The sequence below is a fragment of the Mastigoproctus giganteus genome, chromosome 13, assembly GCF_048544385.1.
Source record: "Mastigoproctus giganteus isolate SK-2022 chromosome 13, ASM4854438v1, whole genome shotgun sequence".
Classification (NCBI taxonomy): domain Eukaryota; kingdom Metazoa; phylum Arthropoda; class Arachnida; order Uropygi; family Thelyphonidae; genus Mastigoproctus; species Mastigoproctus giganteus.
In genome coordinates this window covers 57,123,165-57,135,647 of record NC_143587.1, presented here as the reverse complement: position 1 = coordinate 57,135,647, position 12,483 = coordinate 57,123,165, and the positions used below count along the sequence as shown (strand labels likewise).

At 39.3% G+C, this 12,483-nt stretch overlaps 1 protein-coding gene across 1 annotated transcript in view; it reads left to right on the top strand.

The window, feature by feature from the left end:
* The window catches only part of LOC150076080 (uncharacterized), a 208,389-nt gene that overhangs the window by 169,745 nt on the left and 26,161 nt on the right, over positions 1 to 12,483 (top strand). Inside the window, exon 12 of the mRNA XM_090387450.1 lies at positions 4,020 to 4,131. Coding sequence (XP_090243576.1) covers positions 4,020 to 4,131 — 112 coding nt within the window. The remainder of the gene's footprint in view (positions 1 to 4,019; positions 4,132 to 12,483) is intronic.

Genomic DNA, 12,483 nt, shown 5'->3' with positions numbered 1-12,483 from the left:
GGCACAAAGACTGTTATTTCAGAGACTGCTGGGAGTCATTGCCGGTACAAGTAAACACATGGGTTGTGATAGGGTAGCTAAGAATAAGAACAGGTGCATGTATACTTGCGTGTACACCAAAGCTAGGAGTTTGGTAAATACATTTGATGAATTTGAGGTATTGCTCAAAGCATCAAAGGCGGATATTGTTGGGATATCAGAGATGTGGTGTCACACAGATATAAGGAATGCAGAACTGGAATTTGGGGAGTTTGTTTGTTATTTGGTTTTTAGGAGCATTAGCAACTAAGGCCATATTGCTCTGGGAAATGCGGTGGTCATTCCCTGACCTTTCCGCATCCTCCGTATTTGGTGATGATGGGCTCGAACCCCGGTCTAATCAAGAAGCGTGTGCTACGCACTGCTGCTCCTTCCCACCTGGCTACAGAGGCGCTGCAGAACTGGAATTTGGGGACTACAACTTCTACAGAAAGGACAGACAAGATAGGAAGGGAGGAGGGTTATGCTATTAGTTAAGAAACACATAAGATCCAAGGAAGTGAAGCCAGTCGACATCGCTGGACAGTGCAGTGTCGAGTCAGTTTTGTGTGACATAAGCATTGGGAGATTAAAATTGAGAGTAGGAGTGTGCTATAGGCCTAATGACTCTGATGAGTATAATAAGAAACTGTACAGGGAAATAGAGTTGACCAGTAAATCAGAGTCTTATAATGGGGGATTTTAATTTTCCAGATATTGACTGGAATTTGTGGGTTGGTCCCTCACACACTAGCAAGACTTTTGGGGATTTATTCGGTGATTGTTTTCTACATCAGCATGTTCGGGAGGCAACTAGAGGGAGTAATACTCTTGATTTGATTATCAGTAGTGATTCTTCATGCATAAGAATCTGCAGATAAAGGAACCATAGGTGGCAGTGATCATAGTATGCTGAAGTTGAATTTACTCAAAGAGGTAACTACTATCAGGGATAAAGGGAAGGGTTATGTAGTAAAGGCGACTATGATGGTCTGAGCCAGTATTTAAATTCTATACAGTGGGACCAACTGATGATGTTATCAACAGCAAATTCAAAATGGGAAGCATTCAAAGAACTTATCTTGGAAGCTACTAGGCTTTACATACCAACTAAGAAATATTGTTCAAGGTTTAGGCCTAAATGGATGTCAGATGAACTAATGAGACATATGGCAGAGAAGAAAAATGCATGGGATACATAAATTAACACGTGACACAGAAGCTTATGATAGATATAAGCTGGTCTGTAACCAAGTCACAAAGAAGGTTAGGCAGGCAAAGGCAGATTATGAGAAATCTTTGGCAAAGGATGCAAAGAAAAACAGCAAAGAGTTCTTTACTTATGTAAACTCTAGAACGAAGGGGATGAATCAGATTGGTCCACTTGATATCGATGGTTCAACTGTTGATGATCCTGCTCAGGTAGCTAACAAACTAAATGAATATTTTGCATCGACATTCACACACGAGGAGTTATTCAGGGAGGGGAATGACAGAGGTGTATTCAACTGTGGCAGTAAGCTAGATAATCTTGTAATAACTGAGAGTAAAGTGGAGGAGAAATTGTTGAAGATATAACTCGTTGCCATCTAATATCATGGCAACTCATTGTGAAGGTATTCACAATATGAGATATAACTTAAAACGATGCCGCTTTGCTAATATTCACAAGAAAGGCACCTGGGGTGGATGGGATCTATCCAGTTATATTAAAGGAGGCAGCAAAGGAAGTAAGCAAACCCTTAGCCATAATTATGAGCACTTCCTTGGACTCAGGGGAGGTACCCATAGACTGCAGATGTGCAAATGTGACCCCAATTCACAAAGGAGGATCGAAGGCTGACACAAGTAATTATAGATCTGTGAGTTTAACTTCTGTTCCAGGAAAATAAATGGAGGCACTGGTTAAAGAAGCACTGCAGGATAATCTAGACAAGACTTCAGTTATAGCTCAGACACAGCATGGTTTTGTTAAGGGGAAGTCTTGCCTGACCAATTTGATTGGATACTATGATGCAGTCACAAAAGAGCTGGATGCAGGGAATAACTTTGATATTATATACTTGGATCTTAGAAAGGCTTTTGATATTGTTGCACATGGAAGACTACTGCACAAATTGGAACAGTGTGGCGTTGGAGGCAAATTTCTGCTATGGATAAAGGGGTGGTTGAGGGGGAGAAGACAGAGTGGTAATCAATGGACACTGCTCATCGGTGACTAATGTTATTAGTGGAGTCCCTCAGGGTTCAGTGTTGGGTCCATTATTGTTTTCTGTATTTATAAATAATATTGATGATGGTATATCAAGCTTAATGCCCAAGTTTGCAGATGATACAAAGGTTGGCAGGGTTGTTAAGGACACTACTGATGCTATGCTGCTGCAACAGGATCTGGAAAGGTTGAGCAGATGGGCTGAGAGGTGGCAAATGAAGTTTAACATTGACAAATGTAAAGCTACATATGGGAAACAGCAACCCCAGAGCAACATATCAACTCTGTGGTACTAGACGACAGTGGTAGAGAATGAAAAGGACCTGGGGGTAATTGTGCAGGCAGATATGAAGTTCTCTGAGCAGTGCAGACGGGCTGCAAGAGTAGCTCATGGTGTCTTGTCAATGATATACAGGAATTTTTCTATCAGGGATAAGGAGGTGATTATTCCCTTGCAAAAGGCAGTGGTCAGGCCACACCTTGAGTACTGTATACAGGTCTGGAGGCTCATTTCAAGAAGGATGTAGAGCTGCTGGAACGCGTACAGAGAAGGGCAACAAGATTAGTGAAAGGAACAAAGGGTTGCTCTTACGAAGAAAGGCTTAAGTTTTGCAAATTACAGCGTCTGGAGACTAGGCACCGGCAAGGTGATCTGATAGAGGTGTATAAAGCCTTGAATGGTTTGAGCAGGCTCAATGCTGATGTAGGATAGATTTGCAGAAGTTTGTCTTTAGCCAGTGGGTAGTTGGTTGGCAGAACAGACTTCCATCCCTTGTTGTGGAAGTTGATAGCCTAAATAAATTTAAGGCTGAGCTGGACAGGTATTTTGAATGAATGGTGGGGTGAAGTGGAAGTTTTTTTTTTTTTTTGCCTGATGCTGCATAAGCTTGCTTTCTTGCTTCATATGCCTCTACTAATGCTAATGCTAACATACTACTTCCGTTTACTTTCAAACTCATCGAACATGGCTGCAACAGCACCAGTCCGTAAACTTTTTTTTTTTTACCACACCTTGTATATTTCAAATAAATTAGCATATCAGGCAGTGCAGTCTGTAGAGCTAATTTGCATTATTTTGCAAAATTTTTCAAACTTTTTTTGCTGTAAATATTTGTATAAAAATATAGGAATTGATCTATATAGAGGTTGAAGGTCATTTTTATACACATACAAGTATTAATGTAGATTAAATGAAAGTGCACACGCACGCATGCACACACACACAGCCATATCTTTGCAATAGCTTTCTTGCTATTTTCTGCAGAAGCCAAATAATTATATTATTATTGAGAACAAATTAAAGCTACATAATTAAGGATGAAATCATTCTGCAAAAATCAGACACCACATACAAATAATCAACACCATAACTACTTCAAAATAACAATTTAGATATGCTTGCATTGTCATGGGATGCATGAAAAACTGTTTAATAACCACTTTGTTGTAGTAGATTATATTTTTAATTGCACTGTTTAACCTATTTGAAATTGCACAGATTAGTTTAACCCTTTTCTTTCTCCCCTCCTTCAACTTCATTGCGAAGCTATTCCGTTCATACTGAAGTAATGTTTAGTGCTTTCTTTCTAAGATAACTTTTTTTGCCACAGTTTCTTTAATTAAAAAATTGAAAAGCCTGCTTAAATAGGGTGAATATGTGCTCTGTAATTGGCAATATTCTATATATGATTTCATGACTGTCAGTGAGTTAAGAACTATAATATAACACCTTGATATTTTAGTAGTTATCAGTTTGAGGATAACCAGTATTAATTTTTTTCTTCCTTAGCATGGAATATTGAATATGTTCCTTGCAATATATCAATGTGTGCTGAAAGATTAACAATCTATAATGCTATATTAAAAGGACAAAGAATGTTTTCAGCAATTGCAGTTTCTAGGTAAGCAGTGATAGATGTTAATACTTGTTAAAATTTTTATATTTAAAAATATCATTTTACATTTTTAATATCTTTTTATATTTAGTAGAATATAAAGCATTTAGGGCCAAAGCCTCAAGCTACGGAAAGGTCTAGACTATTTGTAAGTATAGTGCAAAAGCATCAATAATACATACCCAAATCTGAATGAACAGAATATTAGCAAAGCGGCATCGTTTTAAGTTATATCTCATATTGTGGCAACTCGTTGCCACAATATGAGATATAACTTAAATCAGACACCACAATATTGATGATGGTATATCAAGCTTAATGCCCAAGTTTGCAGATGATACAAAGGTTGGCAGGGTTGTTAAGGACACTACTGATGCTATGCTGCTGCAACAGGATCTGGAAAGGTTGAGCAGATGGGCTGAGAGGTGGCAAATGAAGTTTAACATTGACAAATGTTAAACTTCATTTGCCACCTAAATGAATGAAATGAAAACTAAATGAAACAAACTAACAAACTAAATGAAAGGATGTTTTTATTCTGCTGGTCCCAAAGGAACTAGTAGTTGTTGGTGACTCTATTGTCAGGGAAACGGGAAACATGCTTTGTAAAAAGGATAGATGGAACAGGGCCAGGGTATGTCTGCCAGGGGCAGAGGCGGAATTACTTAACAAGAACAGGTCACTGTTGAAAAAAAGCCGTGAATTAGGGTTGAATTTGAAAGTGTCTGCAATTCTGCCCAGACACGATAGGAGGGAGTATATGATGAGAGCCCTGTCGATCAATTCGGCCCTGGAAAGATTGTGCAAGGCTCAAGGGATAGAATTTTTTTCAGCCTGGTCTGTACTTGTTAACAGGAGAGACTGCTTCTACAGGGATGGGATTCACTTAAATAGAAAGGGTGCAAGAATGTTTGCTGATGCTATCGAGGCAGTGTTAGGTGAGTCGGAAAACTGCTAAATTGGGGGGATACAAGGATTAATAGATTAACAGTAGCCACTGGCAGAGGTGAAAGTGATCCTTGCACTGCTTCTATTGGAATGAGCAGCAACCTGGAAAATAAGATGCAGGATATTTCAGAGACTGCTGGAAGTCATTGCGGTACAAGTAAACACATGGGTTGTGTTAGGTAGTTAAGAAAAAGAACAGGTGCATGTATACTTGCGTGTACACCAATGCTAGGAGTTTAGTAAATAAATTTGCTGTATTTGAGGTATTGCTCAAAACATCAAAGGCAGATATTGTTGGGATTTCAGAGACGTGGTGTCACACAGATATAAGGAATGCAGAACTGGAATTGGTGAGTACGATGTGTACAGAAAGGATAGATAGGAAGGGAGGAGGGGTTATGCTATTAGTTAAGAAATACATAAAATCCCAAGGAAGTGAAGCCAGTCGACATCGCTGGACAGTGCAGTGTCGAGTCAGTTTGGTGTGACATAAGCATTGGGAGATCAAAATTGAGAGTAGGAGTGTGCTATAGGCCTAATGACTCTGATGAGTATAATAAGAAACTGTACAGGGAAATAGAGTGGGCCAGTAAATCAGAGAGTCTTATAATGAGGGATTTTAATTTCCCAGATATTAACTGGAATTTGGGAGCTGGTCACTCACACACTAGCAACGCTTTTGTGGATTTATTGGATGATTGTTTTCTACATCAGCATGTTCGGGAGGCAACTAGATGGAGTAATACTCTTGATTTGATTATCAGTAGTGATTCTTCATGCATTAAGAATCTGCAAATAAATGAACCACTAGGTGGCAGTGATCACAGTGTGCTGAAGTGGGATTTACTCAAAGAGGTAACTACCATTAGGTGTAAAGGGAAGGGTTATTGCTTTCGTAAAGGCAACTACAATGGACTGAGAGAGTATTTAAATTCTATATAGTGGGACCAACTGATGATGTTACCAACAGCAAATTCAAAATGGGAAGAATTCAAAGAATTTATCTTGGAAGCTACTAGGCTTTACATACCAACTAAGAAATATTGTTCAAGGTTTAGGCCTAAATGGATGTCAGATGAACTAATGAGACATATGGCAGAGAAGAAAAATGCATGGGATACATACAAATTAACACGTGACACATAAGCCTATGATAGATACAAGTTGATCTGTAACCAAGTTACAAAGGAGGTTAGGCAGGCGAAGGCATATTACGAGATATCTTTGGCAAGGGATGCAAAGAAAAACAGCAAAGAGTTCTTTACTTATGTAAACTCTTGAAGGGGATGAATCAGATTGGCCCACTTGATATCAATGGGTCAACTGTTGATGATCCTACTCAGGTAGCTAACAAACTAAATGAATATTTTGCATCGACATTCACACATGAGGAGTTATTCAAGGAGGGGAATGCCAGAGGTGTATTCAACTCTGGCAGTAAGCTAGAGAATCTTGTAATCTCTGAGAGTAAAGTGGAGGAGAAATTGTTAAAGATAAACACAAGAAAGGCACCTGGGGTGGATGGGATCTATCCAGTTTTATTAAAGGAGGCAGCAAAGGAAGTAAGCAAACCCTTAGCCATAATCATGAGAGCTTCCTTGGACTCAGGGGAAGGTACCCATGGACTGAAGATGTGCAAATGTGACCCCAATTCACAAAGGAGGATCAAAGGCTGATACAAGTAATTATAGACCTGTGAGTTTAACTTCTGTTCCCGGAAAATTAATGGAGGCACTGGTTAAAGAAACACTGCAGGATCATCTAGACAAGACTTCAGTTATAGCTCGGACACAGCATGGTTTTGTTAAGGGGAAGTCTTCCCTGACCAATTTGATTGGATACTATGATGTAATCACAAAAGAACTGGATGCAGGGAATAACTTTGATATTAGCATTAGCAGAGGCATATGATGCAAGAAAGCAAGCTTATTCAGCATCAGCCAAAAAAAAAAAAAAAAAACCACTCCCATTTCACCCCTCCGTTCGTTCGAAATACCTGTCCAGTTGAGAAGTCGGTTCCACCAACCAACCACCCGCTGGCCAAAGGCAAATTTCCGCACATCTATCCGACATCCGTCCTTCCTCAATTTGAATTTATGCCCTCTGAGGTGATTATTCTGAGCAAGATGAAGAATCCCATTGGCATTGAGCATGCTCAAACCATTCAAAGCCTGATACACCTCTATCAGATCACCTCGCCGGTGCCTAGTCTCCAGACTCTGTAATTTGCAAAACTTAAGCCTTTCTTCGTAAGAGCAACCCTTTGTTCCATTCACTAATCTTGTTGCCCTTCTCTGTACCCGTTCCAGCAGCTCTACATCCTTCTTGAAATGAGGCCTCCAGACCTGTATACAGTACTCAAGATGTGGCCTAACCATTGCCTTATACAAGGGAATAATCACCTCCTTATTCCTGCTAGAAAAATTCCTGTATATCATTGACAAGACACCATGAGCTACTCTTGCAGCTCGTCTGCACTGCTCAGAGAACTTCATATCTGCCTGCACAATTACCCCCAGGTCCTTTTCATTCTCCGCCACTGTCAGTGTAGTACCGCAGAATTGATACGTTGTTCTGGGGTTACTGTTTCCCATATGTAGTTCTTTACATTTGTCAATGTTAAACTTCATTTGCCACCTCTCAGCCCATCTGTTCAACCTTTAAATGATGTCCAACCAGATCCTGTTGCAGCAGCATAGCGTCAGTAGTGTCCTTAACAACCCTGCCAACCTTTGTATCATCTGCAAACTTGGACATTAAACTTGATATCCCATCATCAATATCATTCATAAACACCAAAAACAACAACGGACCCAATACTGAACCCTGAGGAACTCCACTAATAACATTAGTCCACGTGGAGCAGTGTCCATTGATTACCACTCTCTGTCTTCTGCCACTCAACCATCCCCTTATCCATAGCAGCAATTTGCCTCCAATGCCACACTGTTCCAATTTGTGCAGCAGTCTTCCATGTGCAACAGTATCAAAAGCCTTTCTAAGATCCAAATATATAATATCAAAGTTATTCCCTGCATCCAGTTCTTTTGTGACTACATCATAGTATCCAATCAAATTGGTCAGGCAAGACCTGCCCTTAACAAAACCGTGCTGCGTCTGAGCTATAACTGAATTCTTGTCTAGATGATCCTGCAGTGCTTCTTTAACCAGTGCCTCCATTAATTTACCTGGAACAGAAGTTAAACTAACAGGTCTATAATTACTTGTGTCAGCCTTTGATCCTCCTTTGTGAATTGGGGTTACATTTGCACATCTCCAGTCTATGGGTACCTCCCCTGAGTCCAAAGAAGCTCTCATAATTATGGCTAGGGGTTTGCTTACTTCCTTTGCTGCCTCCTTTAATAAAACTGGATAGATCCCATCCACCCCAGGTGCCTTTCTTGTGTTTATCTTTAACAATTTCTCCTCCACTTTACTCTCAGAGATTATAAGATTCTCTAGCTTACTGCCAGAGTTGAATACAACTCTGGCATTCCCCTCCTTGAATAACTCCTCATGTGTGAATGTCGATGCAAAATATTCATTTAGTTTGTTAGCTACCTGAGTAGGATCATCAACAGTTGACCCATTGATATCAAGTGGGCCAATCTGATTCATCCCCTTCAAGAGTTTACATAAGTAAAGAACTCTTTGCTGTTTTTCTTTGCATCCTTTGCCAAGGATTTTTCGTTGTCTGCCTTTGCCTGCCTAATCTCCTTTGTGACTTGGTTACAGACCAACTTATATCTACCATAGGCTTCCATGTCACCCATTAATTTGTATGTATCCCATGCATTTTTCTTCTCTACCACATGTCTCATTAGTTCATCTGACAACCATTTAGGCCTAAACCTTGAACAATATTTCTTAGTTGGTATGTAAAGCCTGGTAGCCTCCAAGATTAGTTCTTTGAATGCTTCCCATTTTGAGTTTGCTGTTGGTAACATCATCAGTTGGTCCCACTGTATAGAATTTAAATACTGTCTCAGACCATCATAGTCGCCTTTACGAAAACAAAAACCCTTCCCTTTACCTCTGATGGTAGTTACCTCCTTGAGTAAATCCCACTTCAACACACTGTGATCACTGCCACCTAGTGGTTCATTTATCTGCAGATTCTTAATGCATGAAGAATCACTACTGATAATCAGATCAAGAGTATTGCTCCTTCTTGTTGCCTCACGAACATGCTGAGGTAGAAAACAATCATCCAATAAATTCACAAAAGCCTTGCTAGTGTGCGAGTGACCAACCCACAAATTCCAGTCAATATCTGGGAAATTAAAATCCCCCATTATAAGACTCTGATTTACTGGCCCACTCTATTTCCCTGTACAATATTGTATTATATACTTGGAACTTAGAAAGGCTTTTGATACTGTTGCACATGGAAGACTGCTACACAAATTGGAGCAGTGTGGCATTGGAGGCAAATTGCTGCTATGGATAAAGGGATGGTTGAGGGGGAGAAGACAGAGAGTGGTAATCAATGGACACTGCTCATCGTGGACTAATGTTATTAGTGGAGTCCCTCAGGGTGCAGTATTGGGTCCATTATTGTTTTCTGTATTTATAAATGATATTGATGGTGGTATATCAAGCTTAATGTACAAGTTTGCAGACGATACGAAGGTTGTCACGGACACTACTGACACTATGCTGCTGCAACAGGATCTGGAAAGGTTGAGCAGATGGGCTGAGAGGTGGCAAATGAAGTTTAACATTGACAAATGTAAAGTACTACATATGGGAAACAGCAACTCCAGAGCAACGTATCAACTTTGTGGTACTACACTGACAGTGGTAGAGAATGAAAAGGACTGGGGGGGGGGGGTTGTGCAGGCAGATATGAAGTTCTCTGAGCAGTGCAGACGGGCTGCAAGAGTAGCTCATGGTGTATTGTCAATGATATATAGGAATTTTTCTAGCAGGGATAAGGAGGTAATTATTCCCTTGTATAAGGCATCTTTATTCCCTTGTGTAAGACCACATGTAGAGTACTGTATACAGGCCTGGAGACCTCATTTCAAGAAGGATGTAGAGCTGCTGGAACAGAGAAGGGCAACAAGAGTAGTGAATGGAACAAAGGGGTGCTCTTATGAAGAAAGGCTTAAGTTTTGCAAATTACAGTGTCTTAAGACTAGGCACCAGCGAGGTGATCTGATAGAGGTATAAAGCCTTGAATGGTTTGAGCATGCTCAATGCTGATAGGATTCTTCCTCTTGCTCAGAATAATCACCTGAGAGGTCATAAATTCAAATTGAGGAAAGACAGATGTAGGATAGACGTGTGGAAATTTGCCTTTAGCCAGCGGGTGGTTGGTTGGTGGAACAGACTTCCATCCCTTGTGGTGGAAGTTGATAGCCTAAATAAGTTTAATGCTCAGCTGGACAGGTATTCCGAACGAACAGAGGGGTGAAGTGGAAGTTCTTATTTTTATTTATTTATTTTTTTTATTTTTGGCTGATGCTGCATAAGCTTGCTTTCTTGCATCAAATGCTTTTGCACTATACTTATACATAGTCTAGACTTTTCCATAGCTAATGCTATAGAAAAGTCTAGACTATATATATATAGTGCAAAAGCATCAATAATACATAGCCAAATCTGAATGAACAGAATATTAGCAAAGCGGCATCGTTTTAAGTTATATCTCATATTGTGGCAACGAGTTGCCACAATATGAGATATAACTCGTTGCCATCTAATATCATGGCAACTCATTGTGAAGGTATTCACAATATGAGATATAACGTAAAACGATGCCGCTTTGCTAATATTCTGTTCATTCAGATTTGGCTATGTATTATTGATGCTTTTGCACTATACTTGTACATAGTCTAGACCGGGGTTCTTAACCTTCTTAGTTCCATGGACCCCTTTGCCAGTCAGGTGAATGCCATGGAGCCCCTCTCAGAATAATGTTTTTAAATGCATAAAATAAAATTACAAAAAAACCAGTTGAATGAAATAGTTAACAAAATTAAAAAAAAAAACATTATGCAGTAATATATGTGTTTCTTTCTTAACACATCGAATAATAATACAATACATTTAAAATATGGGAAAGTTGAAGTTAAATTTTATTTTTTAAGGACATATCAGTGTGAAGACTGTTGTTGTTTATCTTGAATAAGAACATTAAACTGTGGTGTGGTGTGGTATTTGACAAGGCAACATGCATGTCATGTTGGACATCTAATCGATTTCGAATTTTTGTTTTCATTGTTACAAGTGGTGAAAATCCTGATTTGCACAGATATATTGTTGCAAATGGTATCAAAGCTTCCATAGCTCGCTTTACAAGACAAGGATAGGCTTCTCAGGGAACACCAGAATTCTCCAAGGCTTTTTGAGGTAAACTGCAATCGTAGTAAGTTTTTTGACCTAACATCAATGAGTTCATCTTTGGTTAAGTCAATATCTTCGATACAGTTTATATCAGAAAGAAAAGGATTTCGGATCCATGATTCAATTTTCATGCCATCAAGATGGAAATAATTTTTAAAAGAGTTCTGTAATGTTTCCAAGTGTTCGCAGATATCTCTTTTCAAAAAAAATTGAGAGAAGTTTGCATTTCAACTACATCTTGGTAAAGCACTTCCTGCAACAGTGGAAAGTTTGCAGGAATGTCGGTCTCTACTCTCTTCTTCCATATTGGTAACTTAGCCAAGAAAGCTTGTAATATTTCAGTTGCATCCATAATGGTGACTTCGTGACCTTAAATGGAAAGATTCATCTCATTCATATGGTGAAAAATATCTGCCAGGTAAGCCAACCCATGGATAAAATCCTTCCTTTCAAAATGTTCCAAGAGTGGGTTTTCTCTTTCTTCCAGAAAAAGTGAAACTTCTGCCCTTAATTCGAACAAGCACTTCAAAACTTGTCCTCTTGAAAGCCAGCGCACTTCTGTGTGGTAGAGAAGCACTTCATATTCTGCTCCCATTTCTTGACAAAATCTTTTAAAAATATGATGATTCAGAGAACTTCTTTTGATAAAGTTGATAACTTTTATGGCTGTTGACAATACTTCTTTCACGGTTGTTGGAAGTCTTTGTTGCCAGTGCATGTCTGTGTAAAAAGCAATGAGTGATGACGGCTTGAGGAGCTTCTTCTTTTTCCACTAAAATAGCAAAACCAGATGTATTACCAAGCATCACAGGAGCTCCATCAGTGCAAAGAGAATGAAGTTTTCCTTTCATTTGTAAAAAAAAACTTTTTACCATTTCGAAAACGTTGATGGCTTTTGTAGTTTCCGAAAGAGACTCACAAAATAAGAATTCTTCTTTGATGGCATCAGCATGCACAATAGCGAACAAAAACAAGGAGCTGGCTACATTGAGAAATGTCTGTAGTTTCATCCAATTGCATACTGAAGGGGAATGGCGAGGCTGCCATTTCCTCGATCAC